General features: G+C 36.9%; 1 protein-coding gene across 1 annotated transcript in view; it reads left to right on the top strand.

Moving 5' to 3' along the window:
* Positions 1 to 18898, top strand: part of Hdac9 (histone deacetylase 9) — an 818562-nt gene that overhangs the window by 582908 nt on the left and 216756 nt on the right. Inside the window, exon 15 of the mRNA XM_028768866.1 lies at positions 10108 to 10241. Coding sequence (XP_028624699.1) covers positions 10108 to 10241 — 134 coding nt within the window. The remainder of the gene's footprint in view (positions 1 to 10107; positions 10242 to 18898) is intronic.

Below are 18898 nucleotides of genomic sequence, written 5' to 3'. Positions count from 1 at the left end.
GGTTCTTTCTTAACACACTAATCTTCCTCTAATTTCACATGTTTCTTCACTCTCAGTGAAGCAAGATCCTGAAATCATAGAGAGTGCCTATAAATTGGAGAAAACAATGTGTTCAAATGATCTGGGTGTACAACTTCTAGAAAAGTCCAGATGACAATGGAACTGCACCCATGATACTATGAACACGAACATGACATAGCTGTAACCTGATCATTCCAACTGAAGCCCAGACCACTTCAGAACACTGCATTCTGTCCCATCATGTCATGAGCTTAGTATTTATCAGGGCATATATTGTAATAATTAATATGCAATAAATTTAAGACCCATTCCTGTTTAATGGATTTGGTGAGATGATTTCTTACTAAATTAGTAGATAATACAAATTTCTCTTTTACAAAACAGAGATTTGTGCTTACTTGGCATTCAATTAGCACAGTCAGTGATTAAAATTTGCAGAGTAAAGAATTATGAATTTTGTAGTTCAGACTGAATACACTAAAATGGAAAGTTATTTTGTAATTATTCTGCTTAAGAATAGTGGGTAGTACACTATGTATTGTTGAGTAGAGAAGAGCCTAATTATTGTCTTTAAAATTAAAAGAAATTGCATCTCCAAACTTATATTTTTTTCTTTTGAATATTTTCTTAATTAATTATTTCAATTAATAATTTCTTAATCCACAAACTTCTTTTCCATCCCCTCCCCTTTGCTTCTAAGAGGTTTCTCCTCCACCCACTCCTGTCTCACCCCTCTAGAATCTCCCTACGCTGGGGCAACAAGCCTCCACAGGCTCCTCTCTCATTGATGCCAGATAAGGAAACCCTCTGCTACATACATAGCTGGTGGTTTAGTCCTTGGGAGCTCTGGGGTGTCTGGTTAGTTGAAATTGTTGTTCTTCCTATGGGGTTTCCAATCCCCTTCATCTCCTTCAGTCCTTTGTCCCCAGGCTCAGTCTGAAGGTTGGCTGTGAGTATCTGTATCTGTCTTAGTCAGATGCTAGTGGAGCCTCTCAGAAAACAGCCATACTAGGCTCCTGTCTGGGAGCACTTCTTGGCATCAGCAATAGCATCGGGTTCGATTATGGAAAAAAATGATGCTTTTTGAAAAATTATTTAAAGTATATATTTTGTACAATAACCTCGTCCCTGACCCTGAGGAAATATACATATGCATATATAGATATATATGTACATATACATAGATACATGCATATATAAAAGTAATACTTATTCTCATGATATACTCACAGGTGTGTATATAACTTTCTCTGTACACACACACACACACACACACACATTCCTACATACATAAGTTTTCAGGTATGACTATTTGGTATAGGATAGTCATTTGGTGTGTTCTTCTGTGAGACAGGGGGTCTGAGACTATTTGTCCCACTCTCAGCATCCCTTCATTGCCTGAAGCTCTTTGTGTAGGATTGAGGCTTCCTGGGCTTGCTCCATCCATGCTAACGTGTTTATTGCTCTTGTCTCTGTTCAGCTCATGTTTAGGCAGTCAGGCTGGTGAGACTTCATTGATACAGCCTCTGAAATTCATAGGAGACACAATCTCACAGCAACCTGCTCATTTCTCTAGAACTTACAGTCTTTCTGCCCTGTCTTCTGCAATGTCTCTGAGCTTTAGTTGTGTGGTTTATAGTTTGGATGTGTCCATTGAGAATGTACTCCACGACTCTTCATTTTGATTGATTGCAATTTTTTGTAGTATGTCTCCATCTGTTGAAAAGAAAAGTATCTGTTTTTTGTTGTTGTTTCTGCTGCTTGTTTGTGTGTGTGTGTGTGTGTGTGTGTGTGTGTGTGTGTGTGTGTGTGTGTTTTACGGCGGGTAAAGACTACATTTATCTGTGAGTTTAGGGACAAATATTTAGAATGTCGTTAGGAATTTTGCTGGTTTAGTGGTAGAGGTTGTTGGTTTTCCTCCAAGATCCATGACTTCAATAGTCGTGAGTAGTTGGCTAGGTTTCCATTAGCAGGTATGATTTATCTCTTGTTCAGCTGACCGTAATTACAATTAGAGAGCTATTGGTTACTGCCAACACATGTACACTTTTAGAGGTTATTGTGTCATGCTAGCCTCCATTGTGGTTCATACACTCATGGCTGGATAGGACTGTTGTTGCTTCCCTCCTTTGGAAGCTTACGTGGCACCTTCTGGTCCATGAAAGTGGAAGGTAAGCCCCTGATGCTAAAATCATCATGTACTTCAATCTCAAGGTCCAGAGGCCCCTGATCTGGACTCATTATTTTTAAGTATCACTACTCAGGTTTCCATTATAAGTATTTATTTTCACAGGATAACTTATTCATAGCTTCCTTTTTACAAAGTAAAAGTAAAGCAAAACAAACAAACAAAAGCAGAAACATAAACAAGGGAAAATCATTCCCTAGAGAAAGTGTCTTCATGTAGTCAGTTTCGAAGGTGATCCACTGAGATCCAGTCACAAAGACCAAACAGTCACACACGGTGACCTGTGGACAACCTGGGTTAGGACATCTCTGAGGAGAATGTGAGTTCCTATCACCACAGTGTTGATGAAAGGTTTCTGATAGAGCTAGGCTGCCACAACCTCATAGTATTTTATATCATGTCTGAAAACAGGTAGTAATATTAAAATCACAGGAGCTTTTCAACTATACTTAAAGATTGGGAATGGTGTTTAGTATTTGAGGTTCAGATAATTTGGGAAAGGGAAATATATTCCTTTTCTCTGCTAAAATCATGTCTACTGCTCAGCTACAGACCAGCCTCAGCCGCGGCTCTCAAAGTACTCCCACTAGAGGATAATTGCTGTGGGTTCACACTGAACATAGTCACTAAAACAAAGCCCTCGTATTATGTTTGCATTTTCTCCCCTGCTAGTCAATATAACTGACAGCACTTTTTCCTTTGTCCATAGGTTACCAGACCTAATCCATGCTAATAAATTGTAATTAGAATATTTAATTAGTATTCACTGAATAGTGCAACTATTCATAAATAGTGAATGTTTGTAGAAAAAAAACATGCACAGACATTTTAGTATAAGAAAAGCCTAGTTTCTCTCCTTTCTGCTCTCATTACAAGAATAAAAGATGGTTTTAAGTCAGCGCTGACTCCACTGTATCCTTGAAGTTTCAATGATTAAGAAGACTATTTCATTCAAGAAAACATTATTTTCCAGCTAAATCCAAAAGATTCAGTATGTTCCCTTATAACACACTGGATTGTTTTCTGCTAAAATTTCTAAATACTGTTGATTTGGGGACAATATTCTAAGAGCTATTCTATAAGAGAAGGGGTGATTTTTCTCTTCTCACTGTTGACAGCACTTAGGTACATGAATCAAACGCATAAAGTATAGTAAACAAATGAACCAACTAACAAGTGGAAGAGAAGAGTGTAAGCAGATATGGGTTGTGTAAGATTGTACAAAAATAGTGATTAGGGGCTGAAGAGGTGACTCAGGTTAAGAGCACTTGTTGCTCTTCCAAAGTACCAGCCTTTGGTCCCAGCACCCACATGGAGTCCCACTCCTGTCTGTAATTCCATTTCCAGGAAATATGATGCCTTCTTCTGACCTGTACAGCCTCCAGGGAGGCATATTGGCGTACAGACATACATGTGGGTAAAACACCTACACATGTAAAATAAAAATAGATGTTTTAAAAATCATTAATTGATTAAAAGATTAAGATATTAGATAGTATTTACATGTTTACAAGTTACAAAAATAGAAACATGTTCAGTGAAGTCAGTTTGGTTATTTTAGTATGCTATAAAGAGAACCACTGATTAGGCAGCCACAGTTCAAATATGGCTATACTTATTTGCAATATTTTTCTTACTAATTAATTTTTGACAAACCAAAAACTTATATGTGCATTTGTGTGTACATATGTATGTGTGTGTTCATTAGCATATGTGTATGTCCATATTATTTATGCACACATACATGCCTATGTTTGTGTATGCCTGTATCTATGAATTTTCCTTTACAAGTTTTGATTACCACCTATATTAGATTGGGGAAGTTAGTTTGCTTTTTCTAGGTAATGTACTTTTTTAATAGTTGATCTCAAATATGTATTTGATATACCTTCTAAAGAACTCCTCTATGAGATAAACTTGACTGGATTATGTTATGTCACCTGTATGTATTGTGTCGATCCATGTACTGGGGAGAATCTTCATATCTGAAAATGTCCTCTTCTATCTTCATATATAATTGAATACAGAATTGCCAGAACACAAGGTCTTTATGAAAGAATCTGCATATGTGAGGACATGCTCACACGGGAGTCAGAGTGGAAGAGAAGTCTGAGACCCATAGGAGGCGAGTTTACTTGAACACCGTATTTTGTTGTTGCTTTCCCAACACCTCCTAGTGTGTATGCCCTACCGTCTCCCTAATGGTTCCCACACTAACAGGCTTTTGTGCAGTTAATTTGAAGCTGGTGGCGGAAGTTCTTCAATTCATCTTTCCACCTGGTACTTTGACAATGTCGTTTTAGTGAAGATAAAAACACAAGTTGTAAATCATAAAAAAATGTTTTTAACTAGCAAAACGGCACAATTAGCTAATTCCTGTGATTGTTTTGAATATCACATTATCTGCTCACTTGACACATTAACTTTGACAGATGAATAAATATTACATAGCTAGATCGATAGCTTCATAATTAAGAGTACTTTTAGCTCTTGAGCTCTTGCAGAAGACCAGGGTTTGTTTCCCAGTACCCACACAATGGCTCCCAACCATTCACACTCCAGCTACAGGGAAGCCAATGCTTTCTCATCTCTATGAATACCAAGCACATATATGATGCACCTACATATATGCAGACAAAACAATCACAGACATAAAATTAAAATCTAAAAAAATTAAATTAAATAACCTTGTAGTTGGTTTATGTGTTCTGAAGAAAAGGTAACAAATGTGACGGAGAGCAGATTCTAAAGAGTGTGGTGGGGATGGGGAAGTCAAGCCAACAAGCCGTATGGATAGAGTCTCTCTGTGCCCTTAGGAAAATGGTTTCACATCCCTAATGATGCAGATGTCTCTGATAGGCAATGGAGTGTATTTGCAAGTGTGTGTAGCTTGTTTAAATCATTTTGACATACAATACCTACTTACGAAAAAAAAAATGTGTACACAGTTTGTCTATTGCTTTCTTCAGAAATAAGAACAGGGAAAACATTGAGTCCTATTCCATATGGTCTTCAGTTCATAGTAGATTAAGTATATGGAGAAAGAGTTTGTGAGAATAGAAGAATAGAAGAATCCCCGAGGTCCTTTCTACCAGTATAGTAACCCTACCATTTACAAGTCATTTTGTCCTTTTAAAATGCTTTTACTATTATTTTAAAGAGATCTCTGACTTCTCAGCTTCTTGCCATCACTATTATATATAGTTTAAAAATACATTTCATGTAATGTTTTTGGGGCCGTCTTCTTTTTATTACTAGACCATAAGTGAAAATGTGATAAAGGGAGGCTGCTAGGATATAAAATACATTGGAAAATAATATACAAATGCATAGTTTGGAGCAGAGATGCTGTATACTAATCTTGGCTCTAGAAACTTTTTAAGAAATTATACTTATTAATGCTTTCAGCAGATGTACTGAGAAAGTGTGATTATAGGTAGATACCAGAAGTGAAATAAAAAAACGGAATGTTAGAAGTTAGGGATGAAGATTAATAGTTTTTGTCTAAAGACACTAGATTCAATTTTTTTTCATTTACCCTGAGAACTCAGGAAAACTAAACTGAGTCTTACTAGACTGAGTTCATTTCTGTAGATATGAACAGACTCCCTGGGCTGAAAAGCCATAATGATTGAGAACAGGAAAGACAATATACTTGATTCTATGACTACATCATTTCATTTAATAAGCTGAAATCCACAGAAAATACAAAGTCCAAGCTTGTCTAAAAATCAAACTTTTCAGGAAGTGTGTGTGTGTGTGTATGTGTGGTGTGTGGTGTGTATGTGTATCTGTGTGTGGGTCTGTGTGTGTATCTCTTCATAAGTGTATTGTGTGTGGGTGTCTATGAGTCTGTGTCTATATATGTGTATATCTCTGGGCATGTGTATGTGTGGCATCTTTGTGTGTCTCTATGCATATATTTATGCATCTGAGTGTGGATATGTCTGTGTATGTGTGGTATTTCTGTGTATATTTGAATGTATCTACATGTCTTGCTATGTGTTTGTGTATATATGTGTGCATATGTGTGTATGTGTGTGTATTATCTGTGTTGTAGAAAATTTAATACTGAGCTTTAAATATAGGTAAAGGTTTTTATGACTATTATACATAATCATTTTTCATGAGAAAGATGGGTCCCTGGGCTTATATTACAAGTTGTAACCAATGGGGCAGAAAGTGTGAAACAAAAGGAGAATTCCATATGGTTCTCAAGAAGAGCATGTTGCTTTCCCACCCTGTAAGTCCCTGTTTCAGAAGGAAAAAAAAGAGGAAAGGGATGGAGGATGGGGCAGATGTCTCACCTTACAATCTACCTGTTAGCACCTCAGTGACGCATCATTAGGTGAGTCAGTAGAGGTTTGGGGCTCCAGATCTTATTTATTTCTCCTTAAATTCAAATGTCTTTCCTAGAGCTCCTGGCTTTTGTGTTAGAATCTCCAGATACCAGGCAATAGACTTGTAGTACTACAGCTTGTTTTGTCATTTTAGTTTTTATTGATAGTGTGTGTTGTAAAAAATTAAAATGTAGAAAGTTACTTTCTAAATGAATTTAGAATTATGTAAAAAGTAGAAATAGTTCAGAAACGTAATGGTTGTATTTTGTACTCGTAAAGAATATATTTGAATATGGCAGATACTGTACTTCTTATTTCTATGTTATTTTTATCATTTTTTGTAGCATGTAACAGAAGTTGATAATTTATTAAGCAGCTCCAACTATGCAATGCAAGTTATAAATCACGTTGATAAAGACAAATCATGAGGGCACACCTGTGGACCTTGTGTTTTGGGAGTTACTCCTCCTTGCTGCTTGCCTCTTTTCTGACCTTTTTAAACATCTTCTTTTTGGCCTACTTAAGAATATTCATTTGTGTCGAATTTTGTATAAAATGAAGACAGTGAAATTACGCAGAATGTTTTATATAAATATAAAATGTGGCAAAAAATGTTTTCTTTTGGAAAGACAAGGTGTATAAAAGAAAGGGCAGTGTATCAGTGACGGCCACACAAGTACCACAACTCCAAGCAGTTCTACTGGCTGAAGTCATCAAGGAAGCCCAAGTCTCAGAAATGGCAACCCACTTCTTGGGTCTACTCACCTGTACTTTTCCCTTGTTTATTTCAGCACGCTCTAGGTGTGTGGGGGGATATGGAGGGGCAGGGGGCATGCTGTATTCCAAACATGACTATCAAAGCTGGGAATTCAAAATTAAATAATGCAACTACAGTCAGTGCTTCTATATATCTTACTATATAATGAAGAAAAGATGGTATTAAGAAAAATGTACAACTAGTAATCTTAGACAGCACCCTGAAGGAGCCCTAAGATCACAGAGAAGCTAAGAAGTCAGACACACTGGTACAAGAGGTCTAGTTTACAGACCTCAGGCATTGCCTTTTGTGAGAGGAGATATCAAACCTGAACCTTGAAGAATGAAATGTAATGACCCAGCTGAGAATTGGAGGTTGGAAGCTGAGGAAGGACTTAAGGCATAAACATGACAGAATGTAGAAAGATCTCAAGCTGGCAGGTTATGACCTTATTGAGGAATGCAAGAAAAGCCTTTTTTGTAGAAACAGAAACCTATGGGAGGCATGTACAAAGAAAACTACAGGAGAGAAGGGGCTTATCTGTGCTGTATTCATGGAATGTCACTCACTCTCAGAAGTGATGGGAAGTTTGTAAACAAAGTAGCTAGTGTGGTGTGGCAAAGGAAACATCAGGAAAATCAAGTAGCTGGTTCCTGGCTATCTTGGGAGTCCAGATTAGAGAGTATAGTCCTTTGGATCATGTATGGTTTACACCAAGGAGATAAGAAGTGAGTGATTCAAGATCTGTTTGGGAAGAAAAACAGATATACCTTTGGAGACTAGGAAATATCAAGGGGACAGCAAAGTTTCTGGTGTGAGCAATAAAGGCTCTTGAAGTCCCTTGTCAAAATGAAGAGCACCAAGTGTTTTTTAAGATCAAGAATTAGGGGCATTAGCATTTAGGAAAACCAAGATCTAGACATTCAAGGGGAAATTTCAGCATTCAAATAGATAAGTGTGTGTGTCTGCAGCTAGGAAGAGAGAGCCAGGCTGAGAGAAACTCAAGATCAGGAGCAGGCATAGGGACAGGTTTTGAAGCCAATGAGTCTTATGAATGGATATTATTTGGAACAGTTATACAATATTTTCTGACAGACATAATTTTTACCACATGGTTTCAAAATGCAGATGTCATTCTTCTGCATGATTTTAGTGCACTCTAGGGAAAATACTTCTCATCTTCAGTAACATTTCTCTAACATAATAATGTAGGTCAAAGGGAAAATGAAATTTGTTTAAGTCAGCTTATGGTACCAGATCAATGGCTGGCGTTTATAAGTTACTAAGTAGTTTTTATTATTGTTCTTTAATTTCCCATCACAGGCACTTGATCTCACATCAGCTAGAAAAATTTACTTGAGTGGTCATTTATTGGAAGTTTTTTGATTGGCTAATTAATTCCTATAACCCACAGTTTTGTAAATAACATTATCCCTTGCCCAGCAAAAATTCTACATTATGTTCCACTAATAACTTTTTTCAACTAATCTTCATAAGTTTTCCCATCATTGGGTATAACTAAAGCATCGTGTATAAGCAACTCCTGATGCTAAAATTTATTATCTATAACATCTGTAGTAAAGGCATTATAATTGATACTCATTTTAAAAGAAATTCTACAGGAGTCTTACATAAGATCCACACTTGGTATTGCATGGCTTGGAATTCCATTTGACTTGCATAGCTTTGGACTTGACCTAACTAGGTTCTATGGGGGAATTAAGAAAAGACAGAAACGCAGACACACTTGTAGGTAAACTGGGATTGAGTAGGCTGTGTGCTCTGACAGGAATGCACTAGAACCTCAGAAACTCAGCATTTTTGTTACATAGAATTGAATGAGGAGGCAGGTTTATTGTATGCAGCTGAATGAGGACTTGGCTAACTGATCTGGGAAGGAAGTCTCATCAGGGAGCAGTCTCAGGATGTAGTCTTCCTGGGGGAGAATAGGAACGATAGTTCTACAAAGTCACATCCATGATGAGGAAGATGCAGCTATTCTGTCTGCACACACTGGTTTTAGCTAACAGGCAACCCTTTGTCAATGCCAATCCTTGGGCCATGCCTTGATGGTCCATGGGTCGATTGCAATGGGACCCTTGCCATGACTGTGCTCATGTCAATAATACTCAGAACTTCATCTGCTCCCCACTGGCATTACCGATTAAAATGTCGAGGGAGACATGAGGATAGGAAAACTTCTGGGCAGGCCACAAGAAATTCTCAGGTTTCAGATTATAGTCAACATTGAAGCTGTAGTTGATAGTTTTTGCATAAACTAGTTTTGGCTACAGGCAACTCTTTTATGATGTACATATTAGATCAGAAGATGTTAGGCAACTTTGATGGAATTGCTAAACTGACTAGGGAAGGCTTGGGAAACTACCCCAGTTTATTCTAACAAATAACCCTAAAGTAAAACTTCAGTTTTCTCAAAAGTAATTAGAGGGTTTTAAAAACTGCTCAATTTATAACTTCACTGATAAAATTAGAACCCATATTGAAATTAATGATCTGCCTCAAAGTGTTTACAATTATTAAAATTATTTGAAATTCTGATAAGACTTAATTGTATATATGTTAAATATATGTGTGTACAATATATCACTTTACATATCTATTGAACTAAGGCTTAAGTACTATTTAATCTATGAGTAGATTTTTTTTTTTTACAGACACACAGGGTTAAATAGCTGTCCCATGGTTCTGAAAACTACCTCAGACTAATTATTTTATCTTCTAATGCATGGCAATACCTCCTGTATCTCAACTTTTGCTTGTATCTTTTTTTTGTCTCAAAGGAATTGCTTATGACCCTCTGATGCTGAAACACCAGTGCATCTGTGGCAATTCCACCACCCACCCTGAGCACGCTGGTCGAATACAGAGCATCTGGTCACGGCTGCAAGAAACCGGGCTGCTAAATAAATGTGAGGTAATCCTGAATTGGCCACACTCTTTTACTTACTTAAATAAATCATGTAAAGAGGTTAGTATTCATCTGAGGGGTAGTAGAAAAAATGTTAACCATTCAGGGAAAACTCCGTGATTGATGATGTGTCAAGGACACAAGTGGCTCCGAACTTCCATTTGTCTCTGGACTGGACGCACAGTAGGTTCTCAGTGTTTAATGGCCAGAGTAGCTGTTTCATCATAGTTCCAGTGTATATGCTCAAACACTGAGTGTATTTTACCATACCTTTATCGTCCATGCAGTATGGCATCATTATTGCAAATTAGCATCGAAAATCGAGTTAGTCTGAGAAGCTCTTTGCAAAGTGTTAAATACTTGCAATTATTGCTTTGAACTCTACTTGTGACTCAGGAGCATGACATTCCGCTCATGAAATGAGCAGGTATAAAGATTGACAGTTCTCACTGGAACGAGTCCCTCCTTTTAAATGACGTGACTAATTGATACCTTTATAACTCTGAGATACGTTTCAATATTTTTATTTTATCAGTTTCCTCCGGGCTCATGTTTTTAGACTGCTGGTGAGCCCTATACCCACTTAAAATGCTTGTTTCTTTAGGCTCTCCAGGTTAAAACGAAAACAGATAGCATTTCAGAAGGATATCTGTCAAATTTAAAAAATCTGGAATAAATGTGTAGCACCTGTTTGATTTATTTCTACACTCCATTTTGTCTAAAATCCAGTAGCATTCTTCAGTTGAGTTTGAAGTATTTTTGAAAGAAGGAATATTCTTTGTATATTTTCTACATTGATTTCAGCATTTCTTGACTAAGAAGCTTTGTGCTGTGTCTATATTGTTTTCTAGACATGTTGCAAATGCTGGCAGTATCTCACAAGGTGTATAGCATCCCTCTCCTTACAGATGGGCATTCTAGCATGTTGAATTTTGGTGGTTGTGCTTTTATGTGGATCCATGAAGGAAATTCAGTACAGTTCTTATTTTCTGGGGTTTTCATTCTAGGAAGATAAATAGCATTTGATTATAACTATGGTTTGTGAGCATGGATGTATTAAGAACATATTAAAATATCTATACTTTAATAACATAACATTACTTTAAGGTTTATTATGATTACTATTATTAATTTTATTTATGTGTATGCCTGGACCTGCACAGAGAACAAGACTTAAAGTTCATCACTGAACCATCTCTTCAGCATGAATCATAAACAGTGTTATCTGTTTCAAGTTTTATGAATTGTACCTGGCTGTTTGCATATTATGTGAAACCTAAGATAATGATTTTCGGTGTGGATTATGTTAGTCATTCATAGTTTGTTTATTGGTGATATCAATTCTAAGTACATCTTTGGAAACTCACAGTTGTATATTAATTTTAGCCACCCAAAATGCAGTCAACAAAATTAACATTCAGTTTCAAATTAGTTAAGTAAATCTGTAGCTAGATCTTACCTAATCCAGGAGAATCACAAATTTAAGGATCACTTTAGTTACTGAATGAATTCAAAGCCAGGCTGGTTAACTTAGATCAAAACCTGCCTTATAATTCTAAAAGCAAAAAGAGGGCCGCAGACATAACTTAGTGTTAGAGCCTTTGCCTAGTGCCTGATCTCTAGCATGGATAACAACAACTAACAACAAGACAGATAGATACATAAGTAGACATATATGTACATATGTAAATGCATAAATAGGTATTCTGCAACCAACATAATGTGCTCCCAAGGCCGAGGTCCAGTTGCCTATGTTTGGCACTGTGACTTAAAGTTGTCTGATCCTTCCTTTCTCTTTGAAAGTCCAAAGTTACCATCAACAACTTTGTTCAATTTTAAGCTTAATTAGGTCGACAATTTATCTTGCGTTTTAGAATTATTAATCCTTTTACCATCCAAGCGTTGTTAATGTCTGACAGTTCATTAGCAGGTGAGGTTGTAAATGAACACACTAGAGCAGTGAGGACGGTGCTGGCTTCACTAGCTTGTATGTCTATGATGGAATTAGCAAACATCTCTCATATTTAATGTTTCTACTTTTGATTAAATGTATCCTTCAGCTAAGAAGCCTGAGGTGAAGAAAAATGAGGTACACAGACTCCTCCTTTCCTGTGTAAAGGACTCGTTCATCTCTTACCATTGCCAACTACAGTACTTGGCAAAGGGCTTTCATAGTCTCTGGTTAATTTCAGAGTTAGTTATCTTTAAATATTTCATGGTTTGGGAAAATGGGATTTGGGGGCCAAACCAGTCTTTTTTGCAAATCCCTTATGGAGTGCATGAACTAGGAGAGTGGGGAGATGTAATATTGGTAGGCTGATATTAATGGACCAATGAATTTTTCTCCAGTGAGCCTCCCTGACTGACTCACCTTTGCCCCCGCTGAAGGTATTTTCCTGCTTGACAGTGCCTTGGTCCTTTGTGATCTGAGGCATTGTTGTTTACATTTTTGTGATGCAGGTGTTTGTCACGGCCTGTAGCAGCTGGCTTCTTTCCAGTTGCATTGGCACTGACTGATGACAGACTTCAGTGTGTGGTTGGGTAGCGATGTTCCTGAAATTTGTCACCTTTTACAAGGTCTATTTGTAAGAGGAAGCAGAAAGCGGGAATGCATGGAATGCTGTATGCTTCCCACTGAAATTTTTCAAGAATTATAATCATTGTTTTCTGACCAGGCATTTTCCGTCCCTAAAGTCTATAACTGTATTATTTCAAACCACACAAATTAGGTTTATACAACTCTGCCTGATTTGATACAAACTTTGGAAAGAATCACCACAAGCATTAAGTTGATTGGAATGGGTGAGGTTGGTCCCAGACACATTATACAAGCAGGAGCCTTTCAGTAACAGGTAATTCTCAATCTAACAAATAAAACAATTGAAAGGTAGGGTCAGGGGGTTAGGTCTTTTGTTTGTCTGCTTGGTGTTTTCGATACAGTTTAGCCCCAAACTGTTGATGCTCCTGACTCAGTGTGGTGATTTCAGTGAGTATGTCCCACATAGCCTCATGGATTTGAACACTTGATCTCCAGTTGGTGTCTCTGAGGATGTCATGCAGTATTTTATAGGTGGAACCTTGCTGAAGGAAGTACCTCACAAGGGAAAGCATTGAACGTTTATAGCTTTGTCTTTTTTCTTGTTTTCCTCTGCTTCCTGCATATGACTAAAAATGTGCTCACTGGGCTACCTGCTCTGACTGCTATGCTTTCCCCAACTGTTGTGATTCCCACCACCATCACCGTGATGGACTCTACCCCTCTGGAATTGTTAGTCAAATAAACCCATTCTTCTCCTAAGTTGCTTTTAGTTAGAGCATTTTGTCACTGCAACATAAATGAAACCAATACACAGTGTCTCCCAGTGCCTGCATGGCTTGGATTAGCTCTCAACGTACAGTAAGCACAGATGTCTTATCAAAATATCTCAGTAATGCACATAGACCATACTCTTTTTTTAAATTAAAGTATGTTGCAGCCATGGGTATTTAAGTGAAGAAACAATTGCCCAGATGAAAGTAATTGCTCTTTGATTTTACAGATTTCAACCTAATTTCTAAAACCATTTTTTTTTTAAGCATTCACTTTTATACACTTTAGAATCTAACATCTGCTTTGGGTGATATTTTTGGAAATATTCAAAAATAATTTTTTAAAAAAATCTTAAAGTAAACAAATGCAATGCTTTTTCCTAGAGACTGTTCCTTGTATGTAAAATAAAATATAGACCAAAGGGAATGGAATAGTTTAATGACCTCTTATCGTCTCTTCCCAATTCATATAACTAGAAAATAGAGAAGAAAATAAAATATTAAGTTAAAAAAACAGATATTTCAAAGAAACTTGATCCATTTAAACATAGTAGCATCTATACACATATCCAGAACTCCCCTGAGCAACTCCTTTCCTAAATATACTTGCAACACTGTATATTCTCCTAGATTTCTTTAAAGTGTTTTAAAAGCTAATTCTTAATATGAATGCATCAATATATAATTAAACACTTTTACAATGACTCTAAGCTTTCTAGCTCATAGTAAACTGTTTTGAAAATTTGAAGTCTATAAAACAAAAACTAAAAAAAAGCAATAAAATATTACTATTCTGTAAGGGGGTGACATGTATGACCTTCCGCTAGTTGAAAAGCAAAGAGGCCTCCTACCCTAAAAGGTTTCTAGTCATTTTGCTCCTGGGCCTTCTAACGGAATCAAAGACAGTAATAAAATCTTCCTGACAGGGTTAACTTACTCACTCCAACAGAGCAAGTTAAGTTGCAGTCCTGCTGGGTGAGGCTAGTTAATAAACTATACTATGTATTTAGCCAAGTGCAATATTTCTAAACTGTCCAGGACACCTGAGCTCCCTTTCCTGATGCTAACCCATGTGAACAAGAGGAGGTGTAGTCCTTGTGGGTTGCTTTCCCAAGGTTTGAGTTCTAGGTCTGTTAGGAGATTATCTCTGTTTCCTCAGCAATCTAAACAATGCCCTCTCATGACAATGTCTTCTCAACTCAATCGTTCTAGAGAGACAGAATATATTCATCTTCATAGAAAAGGATAACCAAATGAAAAAAAAAAGATCCATTCAAGCTATGCCAGCACATTCCTTCAAATTGTACAAATGTGCACTTTGGAGATAGCATTTTCTCTCCAGGTCATTGCAAATATTCATGGTTAGAAATCAACCTGAGTTTACAAGAAAAAGAAATCTTCAATGTTAGTTTATGTCAAAATACTCCAACGGATGTTTAAATGCAGATTGCTCCAACCCCAGTGTTTCTTACTCTGTAGGCCTAGATTAAAGGTTAAAACTGTGTGTGTGCAATGTGACCCTGGAGTGTCATCATGTCTTGATGACAGTGATATACCTGTTCATTGGTATTTATCAAGCATTTGTGTTTTTTTAGACAGCTGTTAGGAGAAGATTAAGGAGAAAAGACTCATCTTGGATCAATTGACACTGATCAAATATTCATACAAATGTACACATAATCACAGTCTTAAAAGGCTTAAAGTCACTGACTTGACATTGCAGTGATTGTTAAGAAGATTCCTGTTGATTAGGCTTAGAGGGGGAAAGGGAACACGACTATGGTCAGCCGTACCAAATGTTGTGACAGCATCAGAGGGCTCAATGAGCAAGAAAAAGAACAGAGATGCTATGTGTTTGAATGAGGAGAAAATATCCCAGACCTTATGTTGAATAACCTTCCCTCCTTCCTGTTCTTATTCTGGTTCCATTTGGTATTGAAGTTGCAATTAACTCTGGACAAAAGACAAGGACACTCTATTCTGCTGACAAGCAGATGAAGTCAGCTTTCTTTACCCAACAGACTAGGTAATTTTATACTTATGAAGTAACAATAATATCTGAGAAAAAGCATCATTTTAAAACATTAAACAGATTATTTCTTTCCAAAATAATAGAGTGAGCTACAAAGCAAGTGTTTGTTTTTTTTTAAATTAACCAAAATAGAGTCCACAAAAGTGATTGTTCACTATTATGTTTAACCTTGATTCTGCCTTTAATTATCTGTGCACTTTACATCATTTAACCTTGCCAGTGATTGGGACTTTCATGTCTACATGAAGGTGTTGGGTAGAGTATTTGCTCAGATTGCTTCCAGCTTTGATATTGTATGAAATCGGAATGCTGTGGATTTCATCTGAGATGTACATTCTTGGCTCACAAGTAGATTTAACTCCTGAGGATGTTTTAGTAAACACACTGCTGTTAGTTTGTGAGCTGTGGTGCGATTTGGCTCTGCTGAGCAGTCCTGATTAGCGCCAGAGAAAACATTAGTCCTTATTATACCAGAACATGGTGGTTATATGGGTTAACCTCTTGGCAGGATGTGGCGCGTTGCTTTTAAAAATTGAGGTGGTTAGTACTCCTCCATGCCAGTACCATTTAATATTTTCCCCTGTTGAATCATTCATACTTAAGCTAGTTATTCTCTTGGGAACAAAAAAAAAAAACAAAAAAAAACAAAGCCAGCAACATTTTGGGTCACCATGAAAAATGGATCCATAGGGGTCATTTAGAGTCCTCTTCAGAAATAAGCTCTCTAATTAGGTAGCCTAGCTTGCAAAGTATGTGTGCTCCTGAAGGGAAGAATGTGCTCTTTAGTGGGAAAAAAAAGTTCAGATTAACCCATCATCTGTTAGAAATGCACTTGTACTTGTTTTTCCAGAAGCTTCCAGAACTCCCAGCCCCACCAAGCCACCCACAGACATTTGCTTGCTCTCACATTTGTTTTGAGAATAATAACATTTTATAATGCTTTTGTTGGATTGCACATTATGTGGAATTTGCATTGCCTCTTTGTGACTAATATTGAATAACTTTGTTTCGCTTAATTCATAAGAACAAACCCTAAGCAACACACTGTGCTGAAATATTTTAACTCTTTTATTCAAGTGCCAACACAAAGTAATTACCAAACAATTCTGGGACACAACCAAGCTACTGTTGCTCCTTCTGGGACTGCTCAAGCAGAGACCATGTTTAGAGGAAAATCACAGGATTCCTCAGTAGCTTGGGGACAGGACCACTAAAACACATTTTCCTGCATACAAAGCTGAATTTAAAATATTCTATTTAAACCCACATAAGGAAATATATTTTTGTGAGGGAAACTTTTGAGACGAAGGGGTTTTTGACATCAAGACTGCAAAGCACTAAATACTACTAGTTAATGGAAATCCAATTAAACATTTGTTTTATAGACTACTGTAACTAGATGGTAAACACACACACACACACACACACACACACCACACCACACCACATCACATCACATTTTTTAAAGCATGTTTGTGCCTTGGATCCCAAGCACAATGTAACCTCAAAGCAGGAGGTTTGTGAGTTGTCTCTAAAGAATATGGTGGTTTGGAAAGGGTGTAAACGAGCTAGGTGTTCTGCGTAAGCTAGAGGTGTGGGGACCCGTTTCAAGAAGTATTTGTGTGTCGTAGTACACTGGACTCAGACAAGCATGAAAGGCACCTGCAGATTATAACAGGGGCTTTCATGATTTAGAATTTTGAAACTTCTGCAAAACTGTCATTATTAATATGGAAAAAAAGGGAGACAGAAAATTATCCTTTCTGCATGTGCCTGGAAATTGAGGCAGGGATTCTTGAAGAGCAGTACTGAGTCTCATTCTAAACACTCAATAACTATACAGCTTTTAGCCTTTCAAATTTTTCACTATAAAGCAACACAAATTATTCATTGATAGAAACTTTGTTTTATGCAAGATTACTAATAAAAAAACTGTGTTTAAGCCAAATTTTTATTTATAATTAAAAAGTAATTATAAGATGAAATTTATTTTATATAATTATGAATATTGGACAGTTAAAGTTAGATATCGTGTCTTGGGCTCCCCTGCACTTATTTTTAGGTGAGCATGATGTCTTGAAATTGATGTAAATAAAAATTGAAAACATATACTGTATGTGTTTATTATTTCTAAAGACTTTTATAGTAAAATAGGGTTTTCGGGTTCTCTGACAGATTTTAGAACATTTAAAATATTTTAATTGAATTATAATTAGTGGATTACATAATATGAAGACACATTGTAGGTACATAGTATTTTGAAGACAGTAAAGTATTTCCTACCCTTCTTTCATATTCCAGCATCCCAAATGTTGGTTACTTGCAGTATCTGGGAAGAACACATTACTCTCTCTGGCATGTGGTTCATGGCCTAGTCTGTCCTTTAGCATACACTGGATAATTCTAACTGTGTGGTATCCAGATACAGCTCATTGGAAGCTCTGACACCCAAGCACCCAAAGCCCTTAAACTTCTCCATTGTACCCTGAGATGCAGCCCCTGTCAAGAATGACTGCAATAGTAACTCAGCTATTAATATAAGGTAAACAGAATAAGAGAGATTTTTCATATATTTAGGAAGGAAAGAGTTGCAGTTTCAAGAATTTACTGGAGACACAAAGGGGTTGTTACCCAGAAGTACAGGCTGGGGAAAAGGGACAGAAACAAACAATATGCTCATGTACTGAATCCAAGCTCCAGGGTCCCCACCTAAAACAACAACAACAACAATACAAAAAAGCAAGCAAGCAACATCAAACAAAAGCAGAAATGACATATTCACAGACACACACACACCTCTGTGGGGAAAGTTATTACTTGAACCCCTAACCTTCTAGGTATATATATTCTTTTAAAGACACTTTAAAAAATGTATTTATTTATTATAATTTTGTGTTGATGAGTGAGGAAGTCTGGGATGATCTTAGTGAGTAGATTTTCTGTATCTCCCAAGTGGGATCCAGGATGTCAGACCTCATAGCAAGTACCACTACCCACTACCCCACCTCACCAGCTATGAAAACCTGTTTCTTTAGTTGTGATTATACCTATAAACATTGGCTTCACTTGAAGCCCTGTTGAAAATACTGCCGAGTCTCTTCTCTTGCCTCAAAAACTGTAACACATTGAAGTTGCATTTCCTTCCCTAAAGCAAATTCACAAATGACAGTGAAGTGTGTTTTAAGTTTTAAATGCACAAGTTTTATTGTTTTTGCCCAGAATGTTATCACATAAGGCTGAATGTAAACTTCAAACTAGTTTACTCAAACTTTTTTTTTTATATATGACAAAGCAAAGACTTGTGGAGATGTCTCATGGGTAG

This window comes from Grammomys surdaster, unplaced genomic scaffold (genome assembly GCF_004785775.1).
Source record: "Grammomys surdaster isolate TR1022 unplaced genomic scaffold, NIH_TR_1.0 188, whole genome shotgun sequence".
In the NCBI taxonomy this organism is placed as follows: Eukaryota; Metazoa; Chordata; class Mammalia; order Rodentia; family Muridae; genus Grammomys; species Grammomys surdaster.
Note: the sequence above shows the minus strand (reverse complement) of the source record. Positions and strands in the feature narration are given on the sequence as shown.